This window comes from Nelumbo lutea, chromosome 2, assembly GCF_056320005.1.
Source record: "Nelumbo lutea isolate HS-2025 chromosome 2, American lotus-T2T, whole genome shotgun sequence".
NCBI lineage: Eukaryota > Viridiplantae > Streptophyta > Magnoliopsida > Proteales > Nelumbonaceae > Nelumbo > Nelumbo lutea.
This window is the reverse complement of record NC_142685.1, coordinates 38,158,878-38,186,607: the sequence shown is the minus strand read 5'-3', so window position 1 is coordinate 38,186,607 and position 27,730 is coordinate 38,158,878. Positions and strand designations below refer to the sequence as shown.

At 38.2% G+C, this 27,730-nt stretch overlaps 1 protein-coding gene across 1 annotated transcript; it reads left to right on the top strand.

Moving 5' to 3' along the window:
• Window positions 1-775: 775 nt before the first annotated feature.
• LOC148869953 (kinase superfamily with octicosapeptide/Phox/Bem1p domain-containing protein) lies at window positions 776-27,656 on the top strand. The gene is made up of 10 exons (XM_088971213.1): window positions 776-1,135; window positions 1,322-4,111; window positions 4,215-4,319; window positions 4,414-4,566; window positions 20,689-20,852; window positions 21,045-21,192; window positions 25,361-25,483; window positions 25,658-25,745; window positions 26,728-27,169; window positions 27,259-27,656. The coding sequence occupies exons 2-9, from the start codon at window positions 1,553-1,555 to the stop codon at window positions 26,892-26,894; spliced, it is 3,507 nt and encodes a 1,168-aa protein (XP_088827339.1). The 5' UTR covers window positions 776-1,135; window positions 1,322-1,552; the 3' UTR covers window positions 26,895-27,169; window positions 27,259-27,656.
• Window positions 27,657-27,730: the final 74 nt, after the last annotated feature.

The following is a 27,730-nucleotide window of genomic DNA, read 5'->3' as shown; positions in this document are numbered from 1 at the left end:
AAACATTACCATTTTCTGAGAATACATAAAATCATTATATTGCTGTTTTCTGAAAAAATGCAACAGAGAAACGGCAGCGCAACCAAACACCACCTTAAGAAGCTGAAGGTGAAAGGTTGAGTCGGATGAGTATTATACCCGCCAATATTTTGTTTTTATTTAATTATTTTGCCCACCGAGAGACAAAAGAATATAAATCACTCAACAAGTGTCCCACCATGCTGTGATAAGATAAAGCGTGGGCCCTGCTTGCTTATCAAACGGATACCTATGGTGTAGATCTAATCAAGGGGCCCACAGGGCCAGAACCAAAGAATGGGATATTCATTAATTATGCTTATTAATTAAATAATTAGTTTTGTTCGTAACTCCCATTATCAATGAGACAGCGAGGACCGGTCCAGGCGAGACTGTATCCCATGTGGCAAGCAACAAAGAGGCCAATGAAATAAACCCGGCTGTATCTTCAGAACCACACAATTAGAATCTTCGTTTCGGATGACGACAGAATAGAACGAACCTCCATAACCGGAAATACAGGCCGTATGCTTGGAAGAAAGATTCTAATCCAACGGTTAGATTGCAGACCTGGGGTGTGAACCAAATATGGAATCGAACCGGATCAATCAGTCATGTGGAGGGGTGACGTCATATACTATGAGGGAGCTGGAAAAAAAGGCAAATGGAGATAAATTGATGCTCTATTCCTTTAACGAGGTGACGCCACGTGGCGCTCTACTTGGCAGCGAAACAGCGCATCTTGCAACCGCGAGACGGAACGATGGCGGTCATTCGCCATCTCTCCTCCATCAACTCACAGGCTCAGCCAGAGAGAGAGAGAGAGAGAGAGAGAGAAGAGTTTCTAGAGAGATTCATTTCTATGTTTGTTCACGTTCACATCCTCTTTTTCTATATTTTATTAGATTAAATTAAAAATCTCTCTCACTGTCATCGGCGATTCTCTATCCCTCTTCACTTGTTTACTCTGTTCTCGATCGCGATAAAAAAAAAATCGAAAAAGGATCCAAGATTGAGGGAGGGAGAGAGAAGCGCGGAGCTGATTAGAGCCAGTGAGGTTTCGTATTGGATTACGAGCAGACGATCTTTGAGTGGCATTTGAAAATCATTATTTCAGGTACCCTTCAATTCTCTGATGTAGTGAAAGCTCTGTTTTATGTTAAGGGTTGATTAGGTTGGGTTTAAGTTTGGATCTTGATCAGAAATTAGGGTTTGTGGGAGCTCTCCGATGAAGTTGGGAGGTTTTTATTGTTACCCAGGTTGTTTTTTGGTTTATTTATTTGGTTTATTTTTTGATTTTCAGTTTTTCTCAATCGGCTCTGTTGTTCTGGAATGGATGTTATGAGGGGTATCGATGGTTACGTGGAGTAGGGGATATGGTTACTGATGTTGCGCAGAAGGGGTGTTGGTTTTATTTTGGTTTACGTGAATGGAATATCCAATGGAGTGTTCTGTGATTTGGTTCAGAGAGTATCAGGAACTGGTTTTTGGATTTCGGTTTCAATTCTTGAAGATTTTGGGACGTTGCTATTGAATGATCCTCATGTGTAATCAAGGAACTGATTACTTGAGACGATCATCTTCGCAGTCTGATAACTTCTTTGATCAGCAGCATCACCAGCAGCAATACCAGGCTGTGTACAGGATGGAATCACCTGCCGCAGCCCCACCACAGATTCCCAGTTCCAATGAGGAAACACCTCGCGTTAAGTTTTTATGCAGCTTTGCGGGTAGTATCCTTCCTCGACCTCAAGATGGGAAGCTCCGTTACGTTGGAGGAGAAACCCGGATTGTGAGCTTGCCTCGGGACATTACCTATGAGGAGTTAATGGTGAAGATGAGAGAACTTTTTGAAGGGGCAGCTTTGTTGAAGTACCAGCAGCCTGATGAAGATCTTGACGCTTTGGTTTCTGTTGTTAATGATGACGACGTTACCAATATGATGGAGGAATACGACAAGCTTGGTTCTGGAGATGGGTTTACGAGGCTTAGGATATTCCTTTTCTCACATCCTGATCAAGATGCTTCTTCACACTTTGATACAGATGAGAGGGAAACAGAGAGGAGATATGTGGACGCATTGAACAGTCTGAATGATGCTTCTGATTTCAGGAAGCAACAGCAGCAACAGTCAGACTCCCCTATGATGGGTCCTGTGATGGCTGAACAATTCTTCAATTCAATCAGCCTCGAACCTGGCATTCATAACCAGCGAAACTGTGATATTCCTTTGCCACAGTATAATTTACATCTTAAAATTCCTCATCTAGGATCAGGGCCGCACCAACAACCCCATTCTCAGAGGTATAGTGAAATGGAGGGTTGGAATCCTGCATACTATTCACCCAGTCATCATGGACCCCATGATCCGCGACCTATGTCAGAGTTTCCAACTTCACCATCATCCAGTCGGTATCGCATGACGTTTGGAGAATTGCCTGACAAGAGCTTGGATAGGATGTCTGAAATGAATCATCAGCCACCGTATGACCACCAAGCAACATTTGTTGATAATGTAGTATGGCTTCCGCCAGGAGCAATGACTGGTGAGAAAGCTGGTTTTCCAGGTAATCTTAGCCACACACACAATTTTTATGAAGGGAATAATATATGTGAGCACTGCCGGATGGCTTTCCAAAGGAGCCAAACTTCACCAGATTCTGCTCGTTATACTGATCCCCGCTGGAAACATGGAGGACAATCACATTTGGAGCAACCAAACCCAGGGAATGGATTCCACCAATTCTCCAATCCATGCACTGAATGCGGCCCTAGTAGGGAGAATTACATACTGAATACTGATGCCAAATTGGATCATGGCATTTTCCCTAAAGAGCAAAATGAGGCCAGATCTTTCTACAATGAAGTCCACAGTCATGAAAGAGGATGGGTCCTACATCACCAATTGAACCATCGTGGTGATGAACCGAGGACGCACTTATCTGGGGCTGGAACAATAAGTGAACACTATGTGGTGGATGGTACTGGCATGAGTTTTCCTCTTGGACATGGTACCTGCTGTGATGGCCATCATGTGCCTTCCAATTGCATCAATCACGAAGACCCACGGTATATTCGACCTGGACCTGAATTCGGAAATGATGGGTTTCATGATCGAGCTATGGGAACTGGACTTCACATTCATGTTCCTGCACAGGAAGACCGAGGTGTCTGTTATGGGAATTTTGCTCCTGCTTATGGAACAGAAGGTCATTATCAGGTAGCACATGGGCCTGGAGGCCCTGGACATGGTTTATGGAGAAAGGTTCAGAACCCTTTGCATGGCACTTCATCATATGAAACATCAAATTTACTGCCTCAAGTTAATGGTACAGTTAATTCAGGGTTCCTGAGGAGCCCACAAGAGGGTAGTCCAAGGTATCGTGTTGGCATGGATAATCCAAATCCTTGGGCAGGGCCATCACAGAAAGTACTTGGGTTTGATGGATCTGCTGCTCCAGAATATTTCCATGGTTATGCTCGGAGGGTCAATTCAAATATCATTGGTCAGGAAAACCAGACTTCATTTGGCCCAGATCCTTCTCGATCCCCAACTGACATGCTAGACTTTGCCAATCCAACCGAATCTGTGCCCCGAGTTCCTTCATCTTATTCTGCTGTTGATGATAAAGTAGCTGCTTCTACTACTACAAGTAACATTGTGGGACCCAGAAATGATACTGATGCTGTTGGTGCAACGATGGAGGATAAAAACATGCTTAGAGAGGTTAGCAAACCAAATCATGCAGAACATTCACAAGTATCCAGTATGCATACTGTCTCTTATCCAGAGAAAAATGGAGATTCTGGCCAGAAAAATGACGAGTCAGGTGTTGATTCAAATTGCTTAAAGTCTGCTGAAAAGGGTGGTAATACAATAAAACTTGGTGGAACTGATGTTCATGATGCATGTGAAGATGGGGAGCTCTCAACTAGGCGTTTGAGTTTCTTACCTGAGTTGATTGCTTCAGTAAAGAAGGCAGCATTGGAAGGTGCTGAGGAGGTAAAAGCTAGAGCACAAGGAAATGCTGGCGAAGATGTTTTGCCTCATTCAACAACCAATGAAGCAGCTTTCCCCGAATTGGAAGCCACAGTAAAAATTTTGAGCAGCTACTCCTTTTTTCCTTCCTTTCCATGAAATGCATTTTCTTTAATATTCTATATTGACTTGTTTTGCCTTCTTTTTTGTCCCATAGAATACCCATATAGATGTGGAGGTTGATTCTGATAGTGATCATCAAAATATTTCAAAGATTGAGCCAACAAAGGCTGAGGAAGAAGCTTTGGCTAAAGGGTTACAGGTATCTCTTTATTGTCTCATCTTCATGACTAATATTACTTTGACATATTTCTACTTGTTTTCAATTCTTTTACAGTATGTCTTTATTTTTATAGACTATAAAGAATGATGATTTGGAGGAAATTCGAGAATTGGGTTCTGGTACTTATGGAGCTGTTTATCATGGAAAATGGAAGGGTTCTGATGTAGCAATTAAGAGAATAAAAGCAAGCTGCTTTGCTGGGAAACCATCTGAAAGAGAACGTCTGGTAGTTTCCTTATCATTGCTATTATTGCTTTTAGTTACAGATATTTTACGCATAATCAGAGCTTATTTGTCTAACTATAGCAACTTTTAGAACACTCTTTTCCAAGATGCAATTTATAGGATATCCTTATATCTGTGGTGGTAAGGTACATTTGAAAGTCTAATTTTGGTACCTGTGTTGCTAATAATCCACTGGATGGGTGAAGTATATTCCTTTCTCTGCTTTTGGAGCCAAGGGATTTTTAAAAAAGTCTGTGTGTGTGTATTTGTCCAAGAGGATGGAAAGAAAAAAATTTACTGCTCATGACTAAATATTTTCTTCTGACATCGTCAATGGTTTACCCAAATTGAAATGAAAAATTGCCTTATCCTTTCTTTTCAATTATTTTCCCTCTCCCTTGATAAATAAATATTGATTATTAATTGTCAAAAGAGCTGGATTCAGTTTCTGTAGAAATATGACCATTGGATTAATGGCAACAAAGTTTTCTAGTGAAGCAACAGGAGAGTACAGAGAAGCACTTGAAGACAGACACCTTTCTAAACCCAAGGCAATGATAACTTCACAGTCCTAAAGCCCAGAAGGTACAAAGAAGCCAGATAACCTACACTTCTCATATTTCTCAAAAAACTCCAAGCTTTTCTCATTAGAAAACCAGCTTATCATTGTACTGGCTATCAATTTAGTCTTTTGAAATGGCCTGTCTTTGTACTATACAATTTTGTCATCCCTCTTTTGCCTTGTTGGTATCATTTTGTAATTCTGTAATTCTGTAATTCTGAAGTACTTCCTCTTTTCAAGACAGACTGGTTATCATGATCCATTGCAGAGATGTTTTTTATTTTTATTTTTTATCAATAAAAGATAACTTCATTAAAATATAATGTTGAAACAAATGTACAGAAAGCAAGGAGGAAGCTAGCCATGGCTAGCCAACAACATTTCTTTCTGATGATTAACAATAAAATTTTACTGATATTAGGAGAATCCAGCATGTACAAGTACTTCCTGGAGATAAGGGGTCTTGTCTCGACCCTTTTAGTCTTATTTATTTATTTATTTTTTAATCTTTTACAACTGTGCCCAAAAAATTTGTTCCCTCTCAGCCCCCTGATTTGCTAGAGCGTCGGCCATGCTGTTGGCTTCCTTGAGTCCAAAGAACCCTGAATTTCTTCAGTTGATTACTATAAGCTCCACAATGCAGCATCTTCCTTTTGCTACTCTACCACAACTTTGGGATCCCCTTCAATAATGAGTGCCTGCCATTCAATTCCTTTGCTTCCTGCACTCCTTCCATTACAGCCATAATTTCAGCACTTAAATAATCTCCTCTTCTATTTGTGCCTGAGAACATAGCGACAATATTGCCCTCCTCATTTCTGAATATTCCTTCCACTCCTGAGAGCGTTGGATTGCCCCTACTACTACTATCCAAGTTGAGCATAAGGAATCCTCTGTATGGTAGTCTCTGCCTCCCGCCTCTTGAAGGCTACCTCCTTCCTGGAAGATGTGCTTGCCACTTCCCTCTAGTTCCCAGTATATCATCTATCGAGAGGGGTGTGAAGATCTTCCCTCTAGTTCCTGGAAGATGTGCTTGCCTTCTGACTCCTCTCTTTTTCTTTGAATCTTCTAGCATTTCTTTCTTCCCTAATTGTCCATATCACTGCTGCCCTAGTGCTTCTCCACAAGAGTCTTCCTCTTTTAGGCTAGCTAAAAATTGTGGGAGAAAAGAGACTGGAGACACTAGTAGAGGAGTTCTACTTGCATCCAATGAGGGGATAAACAGATGGTTGCTCTCCTCTTTTGATGAAGATCATGAGTGTTTATTTTCTCATGGAACACCTCCCAAGTTTCCCAACTAAAAGCTGCAACTTTAAGAGGGATTGATCTACACCAGGCCCCTTTGACTGGAAAAGGCTTTAAAGGCCAGATGGGCTGAGTTAAAACCTCAAAGAAAGAAGTGCAAGAGAAAGAGCCTGATAGAAGAGGCTCCAAATTCTACAATCTGGTTGAGAAGGGTCTAGAAAAATACTCACAAAAATTTTGTAAAAGTCTAAGAATATTTAGAAATTTAAAGTCCCTTAGACCCCTCTTGAACCCCAAGTCCCAACTGAAGCCATCAAGGAGGGGAAATTGGTTCTCCCTTGAAATTAGAAAGTGCAATCAAGGAGGGGAATTGATCTTTATGTGAAGATTGTCCCACCCATTCATGTTCCCAGAACTTAACGTGGGAGTCCGAAAATGCATCATATCTAATACGGGGAAGAAATAAAGGGATGGTATCATGATTTACCTTCCAAGGAGAAGCTCTTGATGCTCTTCTAAATATGCTAGTGTCCTACCCATTGTTCAACAGTCCATGTATACTTTGTCACCACTTTATGCCACTGTTTATCCCTATCCTATCACAACCTCTAGAGCTATTTACCCAGCAAATCCAAGTTCGTCTTTATGTTCCTAATTCCCAACCCTCCCTGCCACCTATTCCAACAAATCTTACTCCAATTTATTAGATGGTCCTTTCTTCCCTCCCCACCTTTCCAGAGAAAGTCCTTCATTAGCTTCTCAATCCTATTGCCCACTTTCTGAAGAATTCTAAAGACTGACAAGTAATAAATTAGCCAAAATAGATTTGATTCCCCCAACCTTTCTTCCAAGAAGCCAACCGCTTTGAGAATCTCTCTAAAACTAAATCCCAAAAGCTAAGAACCCTAGTATAGCCCCTAGGGGAAGGGCTAGGTATTGCATAGGCTGCAGTGAGATTGCATAACCCGTCAACTCTGCTGGCCAGCCAATCCCACTTTCATCCATGTTTGCCTTTCTAGACAACTCTTATGAAAATTTTATCTTCAGATCAGCCAATTGATCAAAGAGTTGTACCAATGGCCTATTTTTTTCTACTCAAAGACTCTCTTGCTCATTACAAAAGATAACAATATCATCTGCAAATTGGAGGTGGGTAATAACAACATTATCTCTCCCAATTCTCCAACCCTTAAAGGAGCTGCATCCTGTCTACCCTTAAAATTTATCTACTAAACAAATCAGTGATAAGGGTGAACATATAAAGAGACAAAGGATCTCCTTGTCTAAGTCCCTTGGTTATTGGAAAGAATCAATCACTGTCCTATTCACCAAGATTGAGTAAGGTCATGTCTTTAAACACCCCAACAACATTACAGTAACCAATCCCAAATACATTTTTGATCAGTTTGCTCCTAACTTAGCTAGCCCATCAGTAGGTATGCAAACAGATTGAATTGAATTCGGATCGGGGGTATATTCAAATTCAATTCGATGGTATATATCCTCTACTTGAATTCGATTTGAGTCTGATAGTATATGCAATACAATGTGTCGTATTTGATTTGAGAAATTATTGGATATTTGATAACAAATTCAATTTGATTCGTATGTGCTTTGTGGTCAAGCTTGGGAGGACAATGACCACCTGTTCTTCCATTGTTCCGTCTCTTCCTCCATTTGGAGGTACTATTTCTCAGCCCTGGGGTTAGCTTGGACCATGCCTGAATCAGTGCTGGAGCTGCTGTGGTGTTAGGAACTTCAAGGTCTTTCAAATCTTGCAAGTAGTGTGTGGATGTTTATTCCGGATGCAGTGATAAAGACCATTTGGTCTGAAAGGAACGGACAGCTGCTTCAGAATGTTTCCAAGATTTGGATGTTTTAATTTCCTTTTCTTTTAGCAAGCTGGTTCTTGGGTTTTGGTTGCAAAAGGGATTCAGAGCTCTGGCCTAGGGGCTCTGTTGAGGTCAAGGAGCTTATTTCAATTGTAATCTTGCTGGGTGGGGGGCTGATTCCTGCCCAAGGGGTTCCCATTGGGGGGTTTTTTGTACTTCTGCTATTTCTAGACTTTAATAAAGTTACATTACTTTTTCTCCAAAGAAAAAACAAATTGAAATCCATTTGTTTAATTTGATTGAAATTGAAAAAGAAAACAAGAGAAAATCAAAGAAATAAAAGGAGAAGAGGTTAAGGTTGGGGTTAATGCTATCCCGGAACTGTATTTGAAAAAGAAAAGGAAGAGATTTGATGCATACCTTGCTCTTGTAATATTCGGCTCCACGTGACTGTTGCTGTTCATGTTTGCAGCCAAACTCTAAGTTTTTTTCCTTATTGAGAAGAGATCCTTCCATGGCCATACACTTCTCTCAGATGGAATGAATCATCTGATCATCTGAGAGATACAAACATGACAATTGCAAAAATCAAGCAAAGAAAAGGAATCCTGAATACCAACTTGTTACAGCATATGCAAAGAGAAATATATGAAAAATCCCTAAAAAAATTGATACCCAACTTGCTAGAGAGTAGAGACCACTATAAAAGAGAAAACAACTTGTAGACATACTTAAGGTGAGGTTGAAGTAGGAAATGGATCTCTGCTCTTATTGCCATATACTCTTCCCTCTTCAACCAAAAATGGATTCATCTCAATAGTGGAACCTCAAAAGTGAACATGAGTGAAGATAAAATGCTTCAGGTTTCTCTTCATTGGGAATAAGAAAGGGAAAAAATGAAGAATGAAGATGGAAGGTCTCTGTACAGTTTGTCACATTAGCTAGGGGTAGAGAGACTTAGCCCCTTACAGAATAGGGAATTATTAGGCTAGGGTTTCTTTTGTCTTATCACAGGACAAAATCAGGTAAAGTCTGCATGTGTCTTATAAAGATGGCTATATATGCAAATATATAATGTATATTATATCATGCATTATATAATTGAATTTAATTGGATTTTTTTGGATTGAATCAGGGGTATATTCAAATTAGATCTGATGAGCAATGGATCGTATTTTCTGATCTGATTTGATTGAATAATCCGTTAAGGTATATCTGAATCCAGTGCAATTGGATTGAATTCGAATCTGAAGTGGATCAGAATCCAATTCATTTACACCTCTAACCATCAGCCATAGAGTTTACAGAATTACAGTTTATGGAGTCCAGACAAACCTAGCATTTAATTCAATAGGTAGTCCATTCTGAAGTATTCCCATTTTTCAAGTCTTTACCTTGTTCTATATCTGCAAAACCTATTAAAACATATAGACTAGATTGTATTTTCGTGTCTATTAAATTTTATAGACTGCAAAACCTATTAAAACTTATAGTCTTTTCCTTGTCAGCCTTATGTTATTTTCCTCTTTTCAGGTCTTTTCCTTTTCCTCTTCTCAGTCTACTAAAACCTGTAGCTTTATTTCTTTTTGATAGTAAAAAGAAAACATTTTATTAAAACAAAAATAGAAAACTGGATACAATCACAAAGCAGGTGCTAAGACAGCACCACTCGAAAAACGAGAAACACTCCTTACAACAGAGAATGAAAATGCAGATCCTTATTCGAGATCCAATCTACGGGAGGCGAAACAACACCCACCACCAACATAAACACGTTGCTAACCTTAATCTTCCCCCCTCTACACAATAACTCTTACGATTCTCTTCCTGTCTTCTCTTTTGATGTAGTTTTTGTGTTTTCTGTATGGAGAGGCAGCACCTCACGCCTCTAAGGGGATTCTCATGTAACCGATCTTTGAATTAATGGAATATGACTCTTTACTTGACAAAAAAAAAAAAAAAGCCTCACCCCCTAAGAAAAACAAACCGAATGATTTTCCAACCTCCATGTTTCTTTCAACTATTTTCTTTAAACCCACACTTCCTTGCTCCGGCTTTTCCCTCTCTGAAAGCCCCACCTTATCTTTCTGTCACCCTTGATCGTCATTTTTACCTTCCTTTCCTTTCTTCACTAGGTCTCCACCCTTCCCCACCTCCCCCTCAGAAGTACACGTCGATTGGGATTCCATTCTGACATTATCCACAGAATCTTGATTCTAAGTATCTAAAGGTTTTTGTTTTCCCACTCTGGATTTTACCCCCTTCCTCTTGTAGAATCTTTTAAATATGCTGCTAGGACCTGCCTCAACAAGACCCTCTTTGCGTCACGAGAATACCTTAGTAACATGCACGATCTTATAATTGCTTGAGCCTTTGACCTTTTTCACAGCCACCAAAGAATCTGCACTTTCATCTTTATCAGAATCCATCCTCCAACCCAAATCAATTCCTATTCGTCCTATTGTTACTTCAGCAACCACAGATTTTTGAATGCAACAATTTGAAGCCTCTCTGCATTATCACCTCTCTCAACCTTAGAACACTTTGTTTGAATAGCAAAATTACCTTTTCGATTACCACCTCTCCTTCCTTCCTCATTCCTCCCCTTTCAACCTCACATTGGGATTCCTCCCCTGAGATAAAAATTGGGTTAACCCTTACCTCTTTTGAAATCACTTCCACCCACCCTGGCAGCAGCTGATGCCTCTGAAGAATCAACCTCTTTGAAAATCACATCTGGCCCTTCGTTCTCTTGTCCCCAATTGATCTCCCGAGCACAACCTCCTTTGATGCATCTGAACTGCTCTTGCTAATCACATCTGGCACACATCCTTTGCCATCGCTAGCAAGAAATCCAACAGCTTGACTGTTCAAGAAAGCCTTGCTATGCTTACCTCCTGCATCCATCAACTGCTTCGTACCATCCTTCGCCTCCCTGGTACCATTGAATCTGGTAATAACCCAAATCAAACTCTTCTTTCTATTTTCTATTTTTCTTTGATCTTGAGTCTCTCCCCTTTTCTTCTTTGGAAGTCGAACCATCCTCAAACGACCGAACAACTTTCCTCCACCCCCTTTCCTAAAAACCCCTAAACAACTTTTCTTAACACATCTCCCCAAGTTTCTTTATCTTTTTCGACTTGAACTGGACCCTACTCAAATTAAATCCCTTCCTGGGAGCCGCAGTCTTCTCCACTTCTTCAGGTCCAACGCTCTCCTCCCCATTTTCCACTTCAAGATCATTAATGAGATCCCCCCACGTGCTCCTCTATCAATGCTTCAGGTTCCCCCTCTCCGAGAATTACATCTTTGTTCCTCATCCTTGTCAACCTGTCGTCTTCCTCCTCCAGCAGATGATTCAAATTCTCATCACTCTCACTGGGTTAGTTTTGTCTTCTCCACTCCTTTCTCCCCCCTCATCTTTGCCTCATTATTTTCTTCCGCCTTCACCACACTGGGAAAAGTCTGATCCTGCCCTTCTACAAACAATCTCAAATCATAACTTCTCTAGCAAAGTGAAGCTCCACCAGGTTTGGAATCCTGTTAACATCCTCCATTTCCACCAAAATTCTTGTGACATCCAGCTTCTCTCAGGTCCTATTTTTATCATCATGCTTGAGAAATTCGCCACAGTCCACCAATCTCTCTAGAGGTAAGTAAACACCATGCGTGGAGAGGAATGCCCACTACTCCAACCCATAAGGCTCTTAACCTACTTCTGCTGCCGATTGCCCCAGCTGCTGGGAATCATCTACTTATATGTAGGTCAAACTCCCTGACCCTCTCCTTTTCTGACTCAAGACCCCACTCTCCTCCAGATCTGTTATGGAACATGAAGATATACAAGCCCCCATTGAATTTCCTGACCCCCAAAAACCTCTCCCTCCCCCATTTAAAAGATGCCCAAGCATCAACCTTATCAACTTCCAAATCAATCCCAACGAACCTCCCTACTAAACTCGCCTCCAAAACTTTCGGTCTTTCTCTCATCTTTCCAGCCTAATTGGAATCAACTCTAACCACACCAAAACCTTTCACATCCATACAATTATAATTGTAGGGGCCAACCAAGTTTGCTAGGGCTCAAAGAACGTCTTGCACAAGATGCTAAATGGGAAAACCAAATTTCTATTTCTCATCCCATAATTTCCCCTCCCTTCCCATGTCTGGTCTTGCCCTGCATCACGCACCCTTTATCAGTAACTGCTATCAGATTTCATTGAAAAATGTGAGAAAAAACCCCACCATTCTGAGTGTTCTTAAAAGGGGGGACCCAAACATGGAAATAACAAAAGGCTGAAACACAATTGCCTTAATGTTTAAATATAGGACCAATTGGAGGTTATGCTTGGTATCTTTTCCATTTCCTTTGCTGGTTTGAATTAGTTTCTGGTCTCAAAGTGAATTTGGGGAAAAATGTAATCTTTCCTGTGGGTCATATTGACAATCTGGAGTTGGTTGAGGTGCTGGCCTGTCAGGTGAACTGTCTCCAAGGGAAATACCTGGGTCTTCCTCTTGGGGCAAAATGTTACTCCAGTGCTATTTGGGATCCAGTTGTGAGAGGATGGAAAAAAAGTTAGCTTCTTGGAAGGCAAAATATCTCTCCTTGGGGGGCAGAGTAACACTCATAAAAAGTACCCTTTCAAACTTGCCCACATGTTCTTTCTCTCTCCCTCTCTTTCTCTTTCTCTCTTTCTTTCCCATTCCCTCACAGTTGCAAAGAAGTTAGAGTCCCTTCAGAGAAACTATCTGTGGAGGGGTTGGGAAGATGAAAGAAAAATCCATCTAGTTAAACAAATGGGACCAGGTTTGGTTGCCAGTGGAGAGGAAGGAGGCCTAGGAATAAGGAAATTAAAGGTTTTTAATACTACCCTTCTGAGTAAATGGCTTTGGAGATTTGGTTCTGAAAGGAATGCTTGATGGAGGAGCTTAATAGCTTCAAAATATGGTATTGGATTGGGGCAACTGGAAATCCTTGAATCCTTTTCAAAATTGGGGATGCTCTTTGTGGAAGGGAATTTTGAAGACTTTTCCTGCATTCTCAGAAGGTCTGGTTCACAAGATTGGGAGAGGGAATAGGTTGAGATTCTGGAAGGATCCTTGGTGTTTGAACATTTCTCTAGCTGAGGCTTTTCTCTTCTCTTTCAATATGGTTTTAATCCCGATGCTTCAATTGCTGAGTCCTATGGCATGAATGGGAATTCAATATCCTGGCATCCTCTGTACAGATGAAATCTGTCTGATTGGGAAGTGGAACAGATGTTGGATCTTCTGCAGCTGTTACAGAGACAAACTGTCTCAGTTAATTTGGAGGACGAGTGGAGGTGTTAATGGAGTGGAGATGGTTACTTTTCAGTCAAGTCTATGGCTTCTAAACTGAGTAAAGTCAACATTACTAGCTTCCCTAGTAAGCAGGTGTGGAATCCAGTTAGCCCTTCTAAGTCAAATTTTCTTGTCTGGGTGTTGGCTCTAAATAAGTGCCTCTCAAGAGTCAACTTGGATAGGAGAGGTATCCAGACTTCAGAACTGAACTGTGGCCTGTGTGGTCTCCTGCCTGAGACTGTTGACCATCTTGGCGTTCATTGCTAATTTTCTGCTAGAATTTGAGAGCACTTCCTTAAGGCCTCTGGGGTAAACTGGGCCATACCTGGTTCTGTCAAGGACTGATTGTGCTGCTGGAAGCTGCCTGGCCTGAAGAGAAAAGGAAAACTAATCTGGAAATCTATTCCTGTGGCTGTTTTAGTGTCCTTATGGTCTGAGAGAGAGAATTGGATTTTCTGTAACAAAGTGAGAATCCCTGAGGACTTAAGTTTGCAGTAATAACCTTGCCTCTTGGTTGTCTGTAAACCCTGAGTTTAAGCATCAGAATGTTTTCCACTTGTGGAATGATGTCTTAAAACTTATAGACTCGATTGTATATTTTATTCTTTCTAAAAGTTATAATTTGGTAGGGTAATTCTGCATGTATGCCTCACCCATAGAAATGCATAAGCTTAAGATCTTATTATCTTAACGTTCATGAGATGAGAAAGATAATCTTTGTTTAAACTATTAGTCAGGTGTTGTTCTCTTTTGATTGTATTAAGAGAAAAATAATGTATAATGCCTCTATGCTTGAACTAATATGCACTAGGAAGCCTGACAGACTATACACTTTCACATAACGGTGCTTGTTCTTCCCACTTAACAAGGTGATTTACTGATGTAATTTTTTCTATTGATTTTCAACAACATTACCAAGTTTGCAAGCAACCATTTTAGAAATATAAAAATAAATCAGACTGAGCTGGATTTATTTTTCCATACATTTACTAGTTTGAGACTTTGACAAACTAACAATGAAAGTCTGATTGCAATGTTTTGTTACAGGTCCTGGAATCTTTTGCTACAACTTAGCCATCAGTCATTTGTTTTTGTTGAGAACTTACTTTTGTTTGGTCAGGCTGAGATTCTGGAAAGTCAGGAGGTTTTGGAATATTCTTGACAAACACTCTTTGGTCTAGCAAGTTAATCTCTATAAATCTTTTATGTTTGGCATTGTTGTCAAATAAGTGGGATTCTAGGCAACAATTGGAGCTCCTAGTTGCCTAGGTGTCACATAGGATATGAATTTGGCAAAGAGAACCTAGATTCTGTGTTTTTTGTATACCAGCTAGCAAATGTATAAATCAAACAATAAAAATGCCTTATTCACTAATGAATTTTATGTCAGATCATAGTAAATCATCATATCCAAAAGAACTACGCTCTTTAGGAGCTGGATTCCTCTTCTATATATCCACATCAAACTAAATTTTGATAGATGTAGCACTGGGAACTCTGGGCCTTCAGCTGTGGGTGGTGTTTTTCAAAGAGCAATGGTTCAATGATGACCATCTACTTAGGGCTGATCGGAAATGATGATTTGTTGAGAGCTAAGTACTTGGTAGATGTGGGGTTTAAGATTAGGTGGATCATTCAACATCAGAGGATTAGTGTTGGAGTTTGGAAAGTGGTCATGGGGTAGTTGAGAAGTCAGAAGTGGTTCCTGAGGCTCACTGCCACACCAAAATTTTTTTGATCAATCAGTGCAACACCGAAATTGTATGAATGAAATTGAACAACTGGGAAAGGAAATAGGTAACGGTGGCAATTGGGTGGGTTTGAGCAGGTTGGGTTTGGGTTGAGCTTCAACCCAAACTGTCTTACCTGCAAACCCATTAATGACCCTTTAAAGGAGAGTAAATGGGTTTGGTTGAACCCAAACTTGCCTTGACACCCAAACCAACCAGCCCAACCCATTAAATTTTTAAATTTATCAAAACACAGAACAAAGCAAAAATTATAGAAAAAATACAAAAAATGCAAAAGATAACAAAAATTACTAAGAGTCCAACACGTCTCTTTCTCTCTCTCTCTCTCTCTCTCCTTTTCCCTAGTCTGCTTTTCACTGGCACAGCTCTGCAGGGGTTCTATAAATACCTAAAACTAGGGGCACTCACTCAAATCAATGATTGCAGAACAAGTGCTAGAAGTGAATGGTCTGATTTACAAACTCAAATCTCTTTCTTCTGAAGCATTTCCTCTTTATCGTTGTCGTTGTTGGCTGGAAGTAGCATCCAAGCACAGATTGTGATGATTGATGCTTCCATTGTTTAACTTGGAGAATCTACAGTCCTAGATGTCGAAAGAGGAAAAAGCTTGTTGCTGGTATTTTATGGCCGATGATGCAGAGAAAGAAGGGAGCAGACTGGTTATTATATAGATGGGAAATGGGAAAGATGATTTTCACTATCCTCTTCTTTCTCTTGTATTGGTCATAAATAGTGTTAGAGGACTGAGCATGACCTGTGATTAGCATGGTGATCTACATGGGAGCAACAATGTTTCATTAGGGGTTCCAGATGGACCAGATACTACAGAGAAAGAGGTGGGAGGGCAAAAAGAAGATGAAAATCGTGACAGAGGAAAGCCAAAGCATCAAGAGGCTGGTGCTAGTGGGTTTTCTGTTGAATAACCTGATCCAAACCATTAAAACTTAGTTTATTGGGTTAGCCAACTCGCTGATGACCCAGGATTAAATAGATACAATCCAACCCATAAATTAATAGTTGGGTTGGGCGGGTTTAGCAGGTTGGGTTGAAAAATTGTCACCCCTAGAAATAGGACTCAGTTACCCATGAACTTACAGAGCAGAAAGCTAAGTGGCTGATGCAATGGCAAGGCAAAGGGTCAAGAGGACTTGCATGTTTTGGATTATTTGGTAAATTGAATATCTATATTAAGAAAAAGGAAGGAATAGGTAGCAATGCTTGTCTGTGCTAGGGATGCTTGATACTTTCTTGTATATATCCATTTTTTATCACAATTAATAAAACTAATTGTTTCCAATTAAAAAGTTTTTAATTTTAACAAGTATTTAGAACTTAGAAGTGCAGTTGCATGTCAAAAAACTACTGACTACTAAGGAAGGATTTAATTTATTTCTAATGAAGTAATTGATAGAAAGATTGAGAGAGTAATTGAAAAAAAAGTCCATTATTGTCTTTCTTTCAACCTCTAACAGTGTAAGTTAAATCATATGAGAAAGAATGATATGTACAAGAGAGATGTGTGCCGAGCACTCCGACAAATAGTGAATCCTTTGCTAACTTCTTATATATACTTTCCAAGTCCCCACCATGGGGATTCCATCCTTAATACAAGTATACAACTGATTTCTTATGACTCTCTTGCTATACATCTTTCATGTTATAGACAGACCATAGAACCTGTTCACCACTAGCTTTCCAAGCTGTAGAGCTTTATAAAGTTACCTGTCCTGTAAAATTGCCAATAATTCCACCTGGAAAGAGTTACCAACACCAACTGGTCTAGAAAATAGTGCCATAATGTCCCCATGGTTTCTAAATGCACCCTCAATTCCATAGTTTCCAGGATTTCCCATAAGTCCTCTTTTTTCCAGGATTTCCCAAGATCCAAAACAAGTTTTACATCCATCCTATATTAGGCTAGCCCGAAAATAACTTTTCCCTGTTCACTCCTTGCTTTGCTAGAGTATTAGCCAGTATCTTTGCAGTTTGCACCCATGAGTGATATTCAACTGCCTTGTCAGTCTTTTGATCTCCCTAAAATTTGTATGTATTTTCAGTGTTCTTGACCTTGTTCCCTTAGCCATTTCACCACCACCTCAAATCACCTTCTACCTGTATACTGTTGTATTTAAAAGAGGTTGCCAATCTGATTCCTTGCAAAGCTGCCGTCAGCTCTGCTCTTACCTCCTATATGTCCTCTTTTATCCTTCTCTCTCTCTCTCTCTCTCTCTCTCTCTCTTTTCTGGTAAATGGTAAGAGATTGTATTAAGCTAGCAAAAGAGGGAGAGAGTCTCTTGGTACAAAAGAAATGTATATAGATGAGAGATAAGAGAAGGTAGGCCATAGCTGGTAATCAGATCCTTATAAAGTGATCTCAAGGAACTGTTCAACCTAAAAGCTTAAGCTGTTAGGTAAGGTACCTGAATAGGTATTTACTCTCTAGCATGCCTCCTCACGTGAAGGCCCATTGTGCTTGAAGCATGGGGAAGCACAGGCCCACCCATACCTTGCTGAAATTTAATTTTAATGGGGGCGATAAGGATTTAACACTAAACCACTTGGGCAAACAGGATCTAATATCATCTCAAGGAAATGTTCAACCTGAAAGCTTATCTTGTTAGGTTCTAAGCCAGTACCTCGAGAAGTGGCCATCCTTACAAGCATAAAAAATCTCAACAACAGATACCCAGCATCTAAGTAGGCTTTCAGATCTAACAATTATGTCTCCATGGTGGAGGACTTCCCCTCAAGAAGTGAGCATCCTTACAGGCAGAAAAAATCTTAAGAACAGATGCCGAGCATCTAAGAAGGCTTTCAGATCTAACAGTTTAAGTCTCCATGGTGGACTTCCCTTCTTCCCCTAATGGTAAACCTCCTTCACTAGAGAAGATGATAACTGCATCACCCATTGATGATTGATTATCATAAAATGAGACCAAATTTCATGATTGTTCCTTATTTGTCAGATGATGAATGGTTTAGATTTTGTCCAGGATAAAACTTTGGAGGATACCTTATTTTTCTGTAACCATTCCATGGGAAAAATCATGACCTTGCCTCATAAAATGGTTGAACTGTGAAGATTCCAGATTTGTCTGCCTTCCAAGTCTTCTTAATGTCGGAACTAAACTACCTGGCTGAACCTGAACCCAACTTAGTATTTCCAGAATAGATACCAGCATTTCTGCCTCCCAGTCATTTGATGCTACTTCTCAATTGAGGCACTGAAATGATTGTACCACCCATGACCTTATACCTGTATGGCAACTTTCTCATTGAGAGCTAAGTTGAAAAGATCTGGAAACACCAATCACAGAAGTCTTTCAGTATATCAGGTGTCATTCCAGTACCAGTTGTAAATGTGATCCCCACTACCAATCCTGAATGCAAAAACTGTGAGAAAGCATCCCTCACCTTATCACTCCTCTTCAAGTGCTTGTTCTGTGTGTACTTTTGATAGGCAAGGATTCCTAGCCCACTGGATCACTACCACATCTGCTGCAAATAATTATCTTTTGAAACCCTTGGATCTTTTATAAAAATGAGACTCTTAGTATATGATAATTTATAGGCTGCATCAGTAGCATGCCAATAAGATGTATGCATGATAATAAAATTTCAATATGTTCTCTGCTTTGTAATATTTGTTGCCTAGGTGATGCCTTGTTGTCCAGGTCTTTTTATATATAACTCATGGTGTTTAGTCTTGGCTCCTCCCTAAGAACACCTTGTTGCATGGGTGACATCTTTACTAATGTTAGTTGGTAGTCTGGGTAAATTGACTATTGTTTATTCTTTTTCTTTTTTTTTTTTTTCTGTACCATTGTCTTTGACATCCTGTACTTTCTTTCATGAACTACTTTATCCCCTTCTCTTTCTTGGGATGATGGTTTTGCTAATTAGAAGGCCAAGTTATTAAATAGTAGTATATGCTTTCTTTGTAGCATGTGCCTATCATGTTGGTGTTTCAACTACAATGGGTGAGTTTGTTGTTGTCATTGTGTCTACATTGAAATCAGGATTTGATATAAATTGATTTTTTTTTTTTCAATTCCTTTGTGGGTGTTTTAGCTTGACTGCAACCAAATTTTCCGACTTCATTTTAATTAGAGTTTTCATTAAGTCAAAAATATTTGAACTGATTTTTACTGTTGAAAATAATTGGATTCAATTAACTTAAGAGGTCATTTGAAGTATGATTTCAAATTTATCAATTTCAATGTGAAATCCATGCACTTAAAATCAATGAATGTTCATGGAAGCCCATGGAAATGCTATAAAAATTAAGAAAGCATTATAAATCTAGAGAAGCTTTAGAAAAAGAAACATGTTATTAGTATCGATGTGTATGTAACAGATTATGTAACTAAAATGTCCATTTAAGATAAGTAATATAGGATGGAAAGTAGTATATGGTGGTCACCTGCCTGACAGTCTTAAGCTCCAAGTTGAACATGGATAAATGATCCAGAGCCATGATACTGAAGTAATGCATCCTTGATCATAAAGAGTTTCAAACCTTAGCTGTATACTGAATCCAGCCCTCCCAAGATCCTAGATAGCCTGGGGTGGGATCATCATTGGGTGATGGCCCTATTCTTGATCATAATGAAATGCAATGAACATACTCTTATAGGGATTTAGGTTGCTAATGGGCATGCAACACATCACATGCCTTGTGCTGGAGGGGAATTCAGCTAATGTGATTAAATAGATAGTTTGCATTTGATGAACTTTACAGAGGTTTGCCAACTAAACTAGATCGGGGAAATCATGTTTTCTATCACAATTCACATTAGATGGATTCGTAGATTGCTGAACTTAATTGAATATGGTTTACTGCTATTTGGTATAGTCCAGGCTTTTTGTATAGAGTGTGCTAAGCATAACTGGATTTTCTGACGAGAGAATGGTGTTACCGTTTAATCCTTCTAGCACATTATCAATACAACATGGTTACCTTGTGACCATGAAAGAAAATGTGTTACTTTCTTGTGCTACTTTCTTTCTGCTTCTATGAGATATTTTTCTTGGGAGTTGGGAACAATAAGACAAGTATTATACTACATTTTTGAAAAAGTTGTTTGCATTGTAATGTATGGCTAACATACAACAAGATGCTAGTAATCCACAAAATTTCTCATGTATTTGCATTGTTTAAATTTTCTTTGTTGTGAAAATGCAAGATAAAATGCTGTTTTTGTTATATTTTCAACATGATTAAATTCTCTACATGAGATTTTTAGTGTACAAAGAGTTGGATTTAACTTTGTTGAGTTGATTTTTGTTTTCATTACTCCAAGTAAATATAAGCTATTCTTTTAAGATTTAAGCATTTAAAAAAAACTGTTTATTCTTTAATTCTTTTGTAGCTTTTGTTAGCTGAAACTGTCTTTTTGTTCAACTTGTAGATCGCAGATTTCTGGAAGGAGGCTTTGATATTGAGTTCATTGCATCATCCAAATGTCGTCTCATTTTATGGTATAGTTCGTGATGGTCCTGATGGATCATTAGCAACTGTAACAGAATTTATGGTCAATGGATCGTTGAAACAATTTTTGCAGAAGAAAGATAGGTAGGTTTATTGACCACCATGAGTCTAGTTTTACCCTAGAAAATTTAGTAACCCCCCCTCTCTCTGATAAATATGAATGTATCTTGTCGTCCCCCTTATCTCCTCTTTTTTGATGCCATCTCTATTATTTTGGCAATGTCTTAAGCATGAAATTCTAATGCTACATATCAAATTAAAACCTTCATTATACAGAACAATTGATCGTCGTAAAAGACTTATCATTGCAATGGATGCTGCCTTTGGGATGGAATACTTGCATGGGAAGAACATTGTTCATTTTGATTTGAAGTGTGAGAATCTGTTGGTCAATATGAGAGATCCTCAGCGGCCTGTATGCAAGGTATGCAGAAGTAGGTTGTGCTTGTATTACTGTTTCTTGTTGAGTTTGAACCAAGTAGATGGATTTCATCTTGTAATTCCATTTGGCCAGAAGTTTGTTTTTGATGGTTGTTTAATTCTAGATAATTTTTTATTGTATTTTCTGGATTTCTGGAATATTTGACTTTCAGTTTTTGGAAGTTGTTAAGAAATAGAAATGAAGTCTGCTCTGGTATATCATTGAGTAAGAAGAGTTGGGGAAATAGGTCAAGGCTAGGGAGTATGTACTTTTGTCTGCATTGTATATACACAGATAGTGTTTAGTTTGGATGTTGCATTGGAGTTCTTTTTTAATTGGATGAGGTTGTTCAACTTCTAATTGTAAGCAACGTTTAATAAATTAAGTATGGATGGGTGCGTTGTTAAGCACAAAATACTTCTAATGGGTGCACATATGATGCATGATGAGACTACTACGATAATATCATATTTTTTTTCTGATAAATAATATCAATGATAGTATCATATTATGGAAAGACAAAAGTAGTCATGGAATACAGAAGACAAGCATGTAAATCATTTATTGAAAACAATTGCAATTCATATTTGCAATAGTAATTTTCTTACGCTTTGCTAAGATTTATATAGAAATTGTAGTATCTATTTATTTTTTGATTTGGTAACTGATCATTAAAAGATTAGAGGAATATAAAGCACATATGAGATGAAAGGTGCCAAGTGCCAACAAGGCTTTCTTTTCTTTAGAACCTCACCAATATTGATCTTCAAGTTTGGAGGTTGGAGGGTGAGGGAGAAATTGCTGAATGAGACATATATTATATCAGGGTTGAGTGTTGTGGGTGCTAATGAATAAGGGGTTTTGTATCTTTACTGTGTTTTTACTTCCCTTATGTGATTTCTTATAACTTTTTCTTCTACCTTTTTATCCTTGTAATGGATTTTTATTTTTACCATAAAAAGATGCCTCACCATTTTTACCTAATGAGCCACTTTCGCTTCCATACACTCAATGATTGGAATTCTTAACTAAGCCTTAGCATTGAAAAGTTTTCCATTTCTCTTTTCCCATGTAGTCCATAATATAGTTTCCTTCTCACATGACATGATTTTCATTCCTTTCCTCAGTAGGCTTGGATGGGAAGAATTAATATGCCCACCAATTCGAAGGGTCCACTTGCACAAAAAAAAAGAACTTTTCCTAAATTCTGGTTACAAAAGGGGTAGGGAAATACCAAGTGGTAAGTAGTTTTTCTGCTTGCATTAAGAGAGAGAAATGCATGTAAATAGGAATCAGTTAAGTCTTTCTTAGAAGATTTCACAAGTCTTAATTTTTTGGTGATATACTTACCAACAATAGGTCCTTACTTTGTGTGGCACTTGTCCACTCCAAATCTCTTTAACAGCGCGTAGAGAGTTACTTATTTAATCATGAAAATGATCCTGTATCTGATAGCATCAATTGAAAAACAATTTGGATCCATGATATGAGAAATTCCCTTGAATCTCTTTATTAATAAAAGTTTCTGTTATTTATCAAAAAAAAAAAAAATTCCCTTGAATCATATTGAAGGGTTCTTTGGGGTGGGTCCCTGTAATACATGAGGTTTTACAAATTGCAAAAGGAAGGGGTTGAAGGATAAAACTAGAACTCAAAACAGTGACAAAATTAGTTCTCGTTTGGATTTTTTGAAGAAAAGGGTGGAGAAGAAAAAAACGAGATTTGCCTCAGATGCTCAAAGAGAAGATGTAATAATTAATAAGGGTGGGGAGACTGGACAAATAAGAGGTGGTGGTTGATCTTGGAAAAAATAGTGGAAACTAAATTCCAAGTAAGCAAGATATTGGGGTTATATTTTATAGGAGAGGAAGAATATGTGAGAAAAAATGTTCCGGGAATTGGAAGAGAGATCTCTATTGATCGAAGAAAAAGCTTAAAGGGAGACCTGAATGATGAAAGTTGTTAGGATTGGTGCTGGGTTGGGAATCTTAGGGGGGATGGCTGGACTTCAAAGTTCCTTGGCTTTTGGTAGTGAGATTTGTTTTTTTTGAAGGGCTGGGGAAGAAAAGTATGTACTAAAAGGGGTTGGAGGGTATTGGTGGCATGGGTCTTTGGATTTGGCTTTGAACTTTTTCGGGTGATATCTTGTCACCTTGTTTGTATCTCTTTTTTTCTTTAATAAAAATTTTCTTTTTATTTATTACCAAAAAACCAAAATTAAAATGATTTAGGTCCAACCCAGTATGATTTATTTCCATTCACAAATTTTCATTATACTTTAATTTATTTATTTTTTCCAAACCTATCACTCTTTTCCTGGATATTGAGTCATATTGAACTTTATCTCAAAGATACCTTCACAGTACTCATGCTAACTAGCCCAATGTAAGATAAAATATTGTCATGAAGCATGGTTATACTGGGGGAGGAAAAGAGTTTTTGTTGTTGCAAAATTACTGTTCACCACACAACATTATTAGCACTCAAATCTCTCCCTGAACAGTTAATACTTATTTAGGAGTTGGTCCACTGAAACCTCATTGCCAGTTGAAAATATTAAATCATCCTAATAGAAATCACTGATTGTAGATTTAGTTGAATTTCTTGTGAAAGGAAAAGGGGAGGAAGATAAAGATTTCACTAGTAGAGAAGAAAAGAAAGGGAGAAAAGAGTAGGAAGTCAACCAGGATTCTTAAATTAAACCTAGCCACCAACCCCTCATTATATTTATACTTAACTTAAAGGATGAGATATTACAAGGATGCCCTTAGTGGGGCGGCTACTAACGTAGCTGAACAGTCACAACTTAAAAACATAAACTAATGGGCCTAAAGCCCAACAACTTCCTAACTAAATAGCTTAAAATAAGAATAAAAAACAACTAGGCCCAACTCAACAATCCTATAGAAATAGGATGAAAATCGAAAGCTAAATGCTTAAGAATTGTCTAGTAGATTAATACCTCCAATCATTTACCAATTTCATGAGAATTAAATATAACTATTACATGGCTAACCCCTTAATTTGTTTTCAAGACTTCCATTCAAAAGTCTGATGTTTACTACTTGACCAAAATCTGACTATTTACCGCCCCAAATTCTAGATACCTTGCTTTCATTGGTCTAATCATTTTGAGAATTGGTACTTGCATTTTTTTTTTGTTTTCTTGCGACAAAAATGAAGTATATGTTATTTAAGGAGATCTAAAAAACTTACAAGGGGAGGGGGGAGGCAGCGGATTATGGAGCTATAACAATGAGAAGAATAAACTGGCTGAGTAGGGATATTGTGGTTCATTACAACTGGGTGAAGAGGACTGATAATTCTTTTGATGATGGGTTAGCAAAGCAAGGGGTGGATAGGGTTTCGACTTTTTGAATTTTCCCTGTATTCTTTGGTGGGGAGTTAAGTCTTTTTACCACCCCTTTGTACCTAAGCTTCACATAGTTTCATATCTTTAATAAAGTTTCTTGTTATTGATCAAAAAAAAAAAAAAACTTACAAGGGGACAAAATTCCTAATAAAATCTATACAACAAGAAACTGCAAAACTCTCCTTACTTGATGAGCATGTTTTAATGATGATTGATGCCATGGAACAATTTGTTGGATTTACATATACAGTCTTTCACAAACTATCCCAGAATATCATTAGCAAGGATCAAAATCTTGCAATGAATCGGTCCTTATCAGCCGATACAATGCGTATTGGCAGGGAACCAATATGTTTCTTTTAAGCCTTTTTTGTTTTTAAAAAAGAAACTTTGTTTTTAAATGTTAATAAACATTATGTCCAGACCCCCTCTTTAATTTTGAGGAAAAAAACTAAAGCAGTAGGTTAAAAATACCAATACACCCCTTCTGCTGTATTGAGGTGTATTGACATTTTGGACCCCCCTTTATCTTCCAATTGAAGAAGTTTGATGCCAAATTTATGGCAGTAAATTCTCTTTGATCTGATTGTGCACTTGTTAGCCTGCATTTTCTACTTGAGGAATACCACTTTTTCTTTTGAGAACTTGTATCTTTGGTGCCCACTTCTACATCACGTGTGGGGGAGGGGAGCTTTTCAGTTTCCTTAGAATTTAAGTGCATTCTGCTTTATGGTTATCAGGTATGATGGTGAGAGACTTCTTGTTTTTAGCTAACATAATATTTGTGTCTATATTCAGATTGGTGATTTGGGCTTATCGAAGGTAAGACAACACACCTTAGTGTCAGGAGGTGTTCGTGGAACTTTACCATGGATGGCACCTGAGCTCCTCAGTGGTAAAAGTAATATGGTAACAGAGAAAGTAAGTCACGCTTAGCCTGATGGTGAAATATCAGCTTATATGTTATGTGAATGTCTTGTCTGTTGTATCTGCCTCTAAGTTTTATTTTGCTGTCTCATCTTGTATTATACTTAGATTTTCTGCTTTCCGGGTTAAATATATGGTCTTATTATCGTGGTTTTGTTATTTTTGTAGATTGATGTGTACTCATTTGGGATTGTCATGTGGGAATTGCTTACTGGGGAGGAGCCTTATGCTGACATGCACTGTGCCTCTATAATTGGTAAGCACTATTTATTGAAGTTTCAAGTTTCCAAGTTAACAAAGAAATATATCCTTGCTTGTGTCTTTGCTCATTCTCAGCTATAAAAGTTTTATGACTTTCAAGCACAATTGTGTTCAATTAGTTCCCAAATGGTGTACCTTTGTTGGTTTATTGTTAAGAGTAGATGGTTCAAGGGTAGTTTAGTCTATTCGTCTTAGTTTATGTTAATTCTTATTTAACTAATCTGTCCATGTTTCAGTTTCTGTCCCCGCACTTAATTAGGAGCAGCAATGTCTTTGTATATATCTTGGAGGATAAGTATATTCTGGTTGCCTGGGGAGAGATTAATTCTTTTTCCTCTTTCTTTTTCACTCTCTTTCTCTCATTTCTATTTCTCCTCTGTTCGTACTGGTCTCCTTTCTAAATGGCTAAACCGAACTTTTTATTTTCAAGTTTTCTATCCTATGTATATGTTGGGAGCATCTGCTGGGGTTATTTTATGGCCAAGGAGATATTCCATTCTTTGAGTGGTAGGAACCATACACTTGTTCCGTGTACAGAGAAAAATCACCAACTATCATCACATGCTCCTTATATAAAGCTATATCCTTTGCTAAAGAATATGATGTGTTTTATTTAGAAACTTGCATATTAGATTATGAAGTCTTTTACAGGTATTTTTATTTGAAAATTTTAGGAAGATTGCTAGTTATTTTAATTATTTTTCTTAATATCTTAACTCAGAGCTGGCAAATGTTCATTTATGATGCGATAGAAACATATCATTTGAATTAGCAGTAAATATGTAAGAGATTTCTTGGGTAAATAATGCGCTATGGCATTATGACATCATTAATGTGGATGAATTTCCGCAGCATGCTTATATGGATCATCAATGCATAAAAGAAGTCTATTAGGATATAGTGCATTCTACATTCTCATAATTAATGATCTATGCTCAACATCATAGTAAACCTTTATTGCTTCTGTTCTGTCTAAGGTGGCATTGTGAACAACTCATTACGTCCACAAATTCCAACATGGTGTGATCCTGAATGGAAATCGTTGATGGCAAGTTGTTGGGCTTCTGATCCAGGGGAACGACCATCATTTTCACAAATTTCACAGAAGCTGAGGAAAATGTCTGCAGCAGTAAATGTGAAATGATTCATTCATTTTTCATGCTGTGTATACCACTTATTGTTACCTAAAAGAATAGAGAACAGAGTTATAGATTTTGCAGTTTAAAGTCACCTGCTCTTTTGGAAAATATGCTTAAGGCTAGTAGTACAAAATCATGCCTTTGATAGCCTTAGCAGAATCTTTTATTAGTTGCCATACATTGGTATTTTCTTTGTAGAGTGCAATTACATGTGCTCTAGATTGCCATGCATGGAGAAGGCCATATTATACACTGCAGGCTATTAATGCTTAGTCACAATGTGAGTTTGCATCTTTTCTATTATGGGTTAATTTTCTTTCTCTGGATTTCTTATCATGAACGTGAAATGTTCTCCACTTTCTTTTGCAGGTTCTCATTATTTTGGATTTGCTTAGGGCAATTGTATAAATCGTCCAGATGTGGGTGACTCCTATATCTCAGCTTTCTTTATGGAAAGTAACTGGCATGGAAAGATGTAAATAAGTTTTGTGGTAATCAAAATGTTCTAAGCTCCCCATTGAGAGGGAAAAATGATTTAATTATTCTTAGGTTTCTGGACAGATCATTAGAACTGAAAATTTTGGTATATTATTTCTTTTTGTTTTTTCTTCCCTCTTTCCTGATATATTTTGGAAATGTATAATGAAGGATCTCTATTTTTGTCTTTTTTTATATATATATTTATATTCAGGCAGATGTATACTTCGTGACGGGAAAAAAAGGTTAATTTATTTTGTAAGTAGTAAGTAGAAAAGTTGTTTATTGTATGGAATGTTCTTCCATCACCTTTGATTTTTTGTGGTCTTTCTTTATATATTAATTGGTTGGTTTGATGATGATG

What these genes read in the sequence shown, in the direction of transcription:
- LOC148869953 (XM_088971213.1), top strand. Translation starts at nt 1,553, where the DNA reads ATGATCCTCATGTGTAATCAAGGAACTGATTACTTGAGACGATCATCT. An exon ending in CTTTGGCTAAAGGGTTACAG is followed by an intron (nt 4,320 to 4,413) that starts GTATCTCTTTAT and finishes TTATTTTTATAG; the next exon opens with ACTATAAAGAATGATGATTT. An exon ending in GTAATATGGTAACAGAGAAA is followed by an intron (nt 25,484 to 25,657) that starts GTAAGTCACGCT and finishes TTATTTTTGTAG; the next exon opens with ATTGATGTGTACTCATTTGG.